Below are 7,799 nucleotides of genomic sequence, written 5' to 3' on the forward strand. Positions count from 1 at the left end.
GTTTGTGTTAGCCAAGTGAATATACCCCCTGCCCATAGGTTTCTGTCCCATTACATAACTTGATGTATAATGGGCGAAAAAATGAGTTACCTCCATATTGGTACACACACTTCTGGAGCGCCGTTTTGTATCTGCAGTTGGAAAAATAAAATTTTTCTATCTGTTCTATTAAAGACGGTTGCGGTTGCCTTCGATGTCATTTTCATATCATTTCTGTTTTCATATCTTGTTTTTAAGAGATATATTTTCAAAATGTGAAATTTAATTTGTCTAATTTTTAAACTAGACTAACAAAGCCCCTAATCACGCATCAAAATACGCGTGCGGAACACATTCACACAATAAAGAGAAATATCCCGACTTTGGGAAATCACCAGTTTTGCGTCACGGTTGCGGAAACGCGTTTTTCATTTTGCGCGCATTTTTCAAATTGCAACACGAGCACCTCTCTAGCGAACCCATCTGGTATTATATCTTGTTCTGGTTCATTTCCACAACTTCATACAATATCTGTTGTTCAAGTCAATACATTATGCTATTTTCGAAATAAAATCCCATTTGTTATAAGGTATAATTTGACTATACTGAACAATAAAATCTATCAAAAAACAAAATATCATTCTTATGCAGTCGTGAATATTTATTGATGTTTATTGATTATATTTCAAAAAACTAGATTCGTTGAACTTCAGTTTCCTTTGCGTAGAGGATCTCTTGGAACTTTTGGTGATAATTAGTCCTCTTTATTCTGTTAAATAAAATAAATTGAGATTTTTTGTACAAAGCACCCGCCACTGATTCAAAAAATGTGGTCGATTCAGAAGTATGTTTACCAATATGGAGGTAACTAATTTTGTTTGCTTGCTTTACATCAAGTTGTTTAAGGGCCTGAAACCTATGGGCAGGAGGCCTATTTACTTAGCTAACATAGCCAGTCCCCGAACTTGTAATAGAAATAAAATAAGGAAAATCGAAATAAAATTATGACATAACGCAAATGTGAAATTTGCGGAAAACAGACCCGCCACGTTTGTAAGTACCAAATTAGTAATTATTCAGTTGGGATTAGGTTTGTGAATGATTTGAAAAACATGAATTTCTTTTGCTATGTGCATTCCTAAGTCTAACCATAAGTCTTATCTGGATAGATACCACTTTTTATGTGTTTTTTTTTTGGTTGGACTTTGTCTCAAATTAGCCACAAATATTTACTAAATCAGAATGGCTGGAAAGATGTCGTAATTCAATGACAGTTAGGATGAATTTTTGACTGAGATATTCAGGATATGGTTTGATAATAAAACTTAAAATATCATGTAAAATTTGCCGAGACACGTCATTAGAATGATTGGACTGAGTTCTCACATGTTATCTTATTACGAATGAAGGATTTTTTAAGAAAGTTCTTGCTCACCTGTAAAGGAGGGTAGTCTAGATTTGGCACGAACTCTCCTGTCAGGACTACGTCGTCATTTATTTTGATTTCGCATATGATGAGATCATTTGAGTAATTACATTCAAATGAAGAGAGGATGTTGAAAGTATGCGAATCACCACTATCCAACCAGTCGTTGAGCACCGTAAATGAATACCTCCCACCATTTCTAAAATACTCATCAACGCCCTCTCTTGGCTGTAAATATATAGATAAATAACTCATGAATTGATTATAAAGTTAGAAATGACGCTATTATAACACGTTAAGCTGGATGCGATATAAAACATAGTTTTTATTAAAGAAAGAGAATTATCTCACCTTTTTAGGGAATAAGCGTACTTGGATTAAGTCGCCAGCTTTCACCCGTGGAAGATTTCCGAAGTTAAAAATCAATTTTGCTCCCACTTTCGAGAATTCTTCGTCTTTGTGGGAATATTTAAACGAAAACAAGAAATGAAACTCTCGTTTTCGTACGAAATATAACGACGCGTACATATTGTTCTTCTCTTCGTTAGTTGAGTTTGATTCAGACATCAGTAATTTCTCTCAATATAGAGTCAAATTCAACTTAGCACTGTAAAAACACTGATGAAAAACTTATAAATAGAGCCTTTATTTACTTAAAAAATTAGAAATGAAACCAAAAGGCAAATTTGTTAATCCTTATATGTTTATTATCTAAGTTGTTTAAGCCGACTCTAAGGTCTTTAAATTAATATTCGGGATATACCAAACTATAACTAGCTGACAGTCTACATACAAATACATAAACAGAACTACAGTATCGGTGGGTTGTTCTTTTTACGGTTATATAAAGAAGCACGACTACATTGCGTTGTTTTATGAATTCGCCGAAGTGTATCTCGCACCCTTTGAAAGTCACTGGATCATTTTAAAGGTGAACAATAGAAGTCACCTAACAAAACATACTCGTTCGTTATAAACTATAATATTACGTTGAAATTGATTGGGTCATGATTGATCGCGGAATATATATATATGCTTATTTTATTCAAGTTATTCCATTTATTTATTATAAGACACATAATAGAGCAACTACATAGTTGCCTCTGCTATCCTTACCATGACGGGTATTTATAAATACTACTTAAGTACTATAAGTACTACTTTTTGTATTTTTACAGGATACATGACTTTCCTATTTTTCCCGGGGACGAAAAGCCGATAAGGGGCTTAATCATTTGGCAAACCACGGCCTCTCGCCCGGTTACACGATCATGTCGGATATGGGTATAGTTCACCAGTTATGTGCATGGATGCATGAACCAACAGTTACGTGAACCACATCAGAGCGTCGAGGAGTCCAGGAGTCCTTCTGCACATAAGATTTACAAATTTGTCACTAGGGAAAGGAAAGCCGATAGGACGGCCTAATCATATGTCAAACCGCGGCCATAATTCAAATTTTAACATAAACACAGAATTTTGTAATATTTAAACAAGTCTTTGTAAAACCGCGCTTCCTCATTTTTCTTTTTCACTTCATATTTTAGGAAACAATCCGCGAAATTTTTCTTTAACGGACCTCACAACAATTGCGTTCAACCTCCTCGACCACCATCGCAAGGCGTTCCTTTCCCAAGATGATTTGCAAACATGAAATCGGGATTCTTCATCTGATGATCCGCTGAATAAAAGGAACTCAGGTATCCATTTACAATTGTTGGTGTTGAGTTTGTTGTAGTGACAAAGCAGGCGTTTTATTTAAATTTCAAACAGTTAGATGTTTTGCAGCTGAGAATGATAATGGTTTACCCAGAGGCCTATTGCTTTTTCATGAGTTACTAACAAAGAGATATATTTTCAGTTCAGTGGTTACTAACTCGTTATAAAAATCAAAGTAGTATTATTAGTAGTTTCTTACAGTTGAAAAGTTGAAACCATTACGATTATATGAGACATTCTAGCCGCGTGTTTATTTAATCATGAACTTTAGAGTATAATTCCTCACAACAAAGAATGCAATAAGACAACAATAACTCGAAACTGCATTGATAGTCTTAAAGTAATTCTTAGTCTTGTTTCTTGCCTGGTATTTGATGGGAAAACATCTCCGAGATCTCCACATTACAGAGGGTGTCTAACATAACTGCTTGTTTGTTACCGCTTCCGCCGCCACTCATAATGCGGAACAGTTACACTAACCATTCCAATTCGTATCTCAGTTTGTTTACAGGAAAAGAAACGGCTGCTTCATTTTATTATTGCGACGTCTTTTTGACTTTCTTCACCTCTGAAGAATATCGATATTCAGTAAGCTTTTTTCACAACTCAAAAAGGCTCTGACTACACCTCTAAATTTCCCCCCTAAAATTCCCCCCTGACTACACCTCTAAAAGCGGGTACGATTGGAATATAGAAACAGGTAGCAAGTTTACAGTGTCATATGCATTAACTTTGGTGTGGGGAATCGCAACCGATTAGTGGAATGGGAACCTTTGCGGTGTGAAGTCCAGAAATTATTTGACATATATTTATTAGGCCTATTTATTAATATTCGCCTGTTATTAAACAAAGCATATCTTTCGCTGCCATTTCATTTAATTCTTCAGAAAAAAAAAGTGAATAAAAGTCTTGTCTATGAAAAAGCCCATCTTTGCTCAAAAATCTGTGTTTGGTTTTTTATTCTCCTACAATTCGGTTTCCCAAATCTTAGATTCGATGAAAATAACCACGTGATAAAAAATTATTTTTGCAATGTGCTGTGTTTACACAGTATATCGTATTTATATATTTTTTAACTTGCAGAACGGGCTGAAATTTCCATCAAGACAAATAAGTTTGTCGAAGCTATTGCAGAATTCAAGCAATCAGGGAATAAAAATTTCAGAATAATTTTTTTACTGGCACAATGCATGCTTAGAATGGGATCAATACTGGAATCGTTATTGAAGAATTAGCACAGATTGTGAAATCCGATTCCCCAAATATTATTTTGTTAGATTCGGGCATATTTATGTTAAATAATAAGAAAATGCACAAAATACTTAAAACTGCACTTGCGGATCCGACCCACCGAAGTGTTTCATCCAGCCTGAGTCTGACGAAACTACGAGTAACGTTTTTATGAATATAAATTTCCCTTGAAAATATTGGTTCGCCATTAAATTTGGATAGTGTTCAATAGGTTCTAAAGTGTTTGCAATGTACCTCGAAACTTCATTTTTCTGACTAATAGGGCTGGGAATTTCAGGGAAAACACTTTAACCGTTGACCGGGTAAAATTAACCGGTTACCCGCCGCGTGAAGTTTCACGTAATAAATTTAAATTTTAGCTTGTTACGTCACAATTGTCACAAAGAAATTTCGCTTGATCTTATCCAGGTATCGCTCAAAATTATTTACGAATCAAATCGAGATAGTTTCATGATCGCTCTGCAGCGTGGTTCAGACATATGGTAGTGTTTTAGTAATACCCGATTCCATTAATAAATGTCATTTATGTGACAAATTTTCATGTTCGATGTGCAAACTCTACTTTGAGATATCATAAAGAAAAACAGTATTATTTGCGCACTTGTTGGATGACATTGAATACACGATTTTGCAATGAAATCATGAACAGTATATTTCAACCGAAAACTGATTCTGAATTTATCATTGTCAAATTTTGCACAATCAGCAATCTTTATACTTCTATAATTTTTCACTTTTATTGAGTTGGATCGAGATAGTGATATTATTAAAGTTAGTGATATTCTTTTGAACTAAACGCCACAGAAGATAAATTTGCGATGACGTGATCATTTTTGAACGAATTGTATATTCTGAAGATGATTTGTACCTGAGATGTCAGTTAACGGTTAAAATAGATAGTAACCGTTAACCATCTAAAATCGGTTAACAGGTTAACCATACCCAGCCCATTGCCCCGAATTTTAACCATTTAACCATTGCCCCGAAGTTAAAAATAAAACACAGCATAGAATTCGAGAAGAAGGAGCTGAAGAAAAAACGATCATAAGAATATGCCATGTAATTCAAGAGTTTTGTTGCACACTAGTACAAATGTATTTCTGTACGGTTTCGTCTGGCCAAAGTCAGTCCAAAGTCGTATACGTATAATGCAAGGATGCTGTTGCAAAAATAAATTGGACTATACTTTGCAATTCAAGAGTCTTTCTTCCCACCAACACAAATATATTTCTGTAACGTTTAGTCTGACCAAAGTCAGACTTCCTCAGACAAGCAGTTTACAACAATAAGAATATGATTCTGAAAATCTATGTTTCAACTAGAATGTTGAACATAAATTTTTTTTTATATGTTTGCTGTCGCTTCATTAATATTCACTAAACTGGGTTTCCTAACTTTTAACCTATCTCATTTTTTTATTACTTTGCACACATTCACTCCCTACGAGCAGCTATGGGGAGGGGAAGTGGGGAGATTTTTTGTGATCTTTACGGTTTGGCTATTTTCATTGCAAGTTTATACTCTGGATAATGTATAATACACAACAATAAAATTTCGCGCAACTCATAATTTTTCGTTACGTTACCATGTCATCACGTTTGTATATATTTTTATCAACTTTATGTAGAATTCGAGTAGCTTGTGTATGTGATTAGTAATTGACAACATATGAACAGTTATTATACCAAAACTTAGATGTTATAACAATCGCCATGGCTAAGAAGAGATTCACATTTTGTCAAACTATAATGAATACAAGCAAATAAGAAGTGTATGTTGAAGATGGTTTTTGGGCGCTCCAGAAGTGTGTGTACCAATATGGAAGTAGCTAATTTTGTTCGCCTATTTTACATCAAGTTGTGTATGGGGACGGAAGCCTATGGGCAGGGGGTATATTCACTTGATTAACACAGATAGTCAACTAAAATAAAAAAAATCGGAATAAAATCATGCTCCAACCCTAACCTGGACACATACTACGGGAGTACGGGTTTTTGTATAATTTCTACTTGTTTCACAGAATATAAATTTGTCAGCATCTATACTTTCACCCAATCAGGATTTACTCACTTCATCAAGTTTCAGTTTGGTCAATAGTTTCCTATCTTTAGTTTGATGGTTTTCTATGAAGCTTCGGATATTTCAGTCATGTGCATCGTTATTGAACGAGCTTGTTGAAATTTGATTTCTTTGGAAAAATTTCCCATAGAAAGTAAAAATTTTCCCGATTAGTAAAACACAAATAGTTTGAATTGCGATAGTAATATTTTTGATACTTCCGTAGTGTGTGTACCAGGTGAGGGTTAGGACATAATTTTATTCTAATTTTCCTTATTTTGGTTCTATTACGAGTGCGAGACTGTCTTTGTTGGTCAAGTGAATATATCCCCTGACCATAGGTTTTAGTCCCTTTACACAACCTGATGTAAAGTAGGCGAACAAAATTAGTTACCTCCATATTGGTACACACACTTCGGGAGCGCCATATATTTAAACAAATTGGTTCGTCATTCTTAGTTATACCTACAGGTAAATGGCATTGTTTTTATTATTTATATTTAAAACAGTATACGCCATCTTTATATCTATCGATTCACAACTATCTGTAATAAACCAGAATCATAATCAAGCATGATATCACATAATATTCTGGACGTATCTATGAAAAGTGAACAGTGACTCTCATCGACTCATATCACCTATGAATGCGTGTTATTTTTAAGCTGAAGTTCGTTTTGCATTAAAGTCAGAGGCGCACCCAATGGGGAGCGGGTCGTAAAAAACAAGCATTTCTCCATATTTTAAAGAGCATTTTTAAGCAAGAGCTGGGTGTTACAGACTACCTTCCACTGATTACAGTTGACTGGATTACAGTTATAAAATCCTTACGTTGAGCACTATATCAATTAAGCTGATGACTTTGTGTTTAGGTTTTAAAATGCATATCAAATCAATAGATTTTTAAATAATTGTTTTACAAACAGTAGCTAGCTCACGTGCTGAAATTTAATGGGTGTAAGGTGCATATTTTTCTCTTAAAAACAATGCCTCTGGAAAGAAAACTGTAACTGTCACTTATGGCGGTGAAAAGTCCAACAACCCCTCCGCACATTCTCTATTCCAGGCGGGATTCGAACCTGCGATCCCGTGGCGTGTTAACTGAGGTGCGTATTGCTAACGCTTAGCGGCATGCGCCACTCGCCGCGCATGAGGATAGTTAGTGTACGCTCGATTTCATAGCTGCGTCGAACATCCGAATATATATCTGTATATCCTTATCCAAAAAACAAAATGTATGATAAAAGATTATGTTTTCCTTAGAAACAAGGATACGGGCTGATATTTAATGTGTCTTGAAGAGGCTTTTCTATTCATAGATATTGTCGGCGACGACGATTTTAAACCGCCGAGATGTCGTAGGGTT

The 7,799-nt window shown here is 35.0% G+C and overlaps 1 protein-coding gene across 1 annotated transcript; it reads right to left on the reverse strand.

Moving 5' to 3' along the window:
- Positions 1-637: 637 nt before the first annotated feature.
- On the reverse strand, positions 638-2,019 carry LOC120330110 (uncharacterized). Its single transcript, XM_039396940.2, has 3 exons — positions 1,757-2,019; positions 1,415-1,633; positions 638-748 (listed from the first exon to the last, which is right to left on the reverse strand). The coding sequence occupies exons 1-3, from the start codon at positions 1,970-1,972 to the stop codon at positions 734-736; spliced, it is 450 nt and encodes a 149-aa protein (XP_039252874.2). The 5' UTR covers positions 1,973-2,019; the 3' UTR covers positions 638-733.
- Positions 2,020-7,799: the final 5,780 nt, after the last annotated feature.

This window comes from Styela clava, chromosome 12 (assembly GCF_964204865.1).
Source record: "Styela clava chromosome 12, kaStyClav1.hap1.2, whole genome shotgun sequence".
In the NCBI taxonomy this organism is placed as follows: domain Eukaryota; kingdom Metazoa; phylum Chordata; class Ascidiacea; order Stolidobranchia; family Styelidae; genus Styela; species Styela clava.

Excerpts from the sequence above, each read along its gene's own strand:
- LOC120330110 (XM_039396940.2), bottom strand. The coding sequence starts at position 1,972 with ATGTCTGAATCAAACTCAACTAACGAAGAGAAGAACAATATGTACGCG. Across the intron at positions 1,634-1,756 it reads TACGCTTATTCCCTAAAAAG|CCAAGAGAGGGCGTTGATGA; the intron begins GTGAGATAATTC and ends ATATATTTACAG.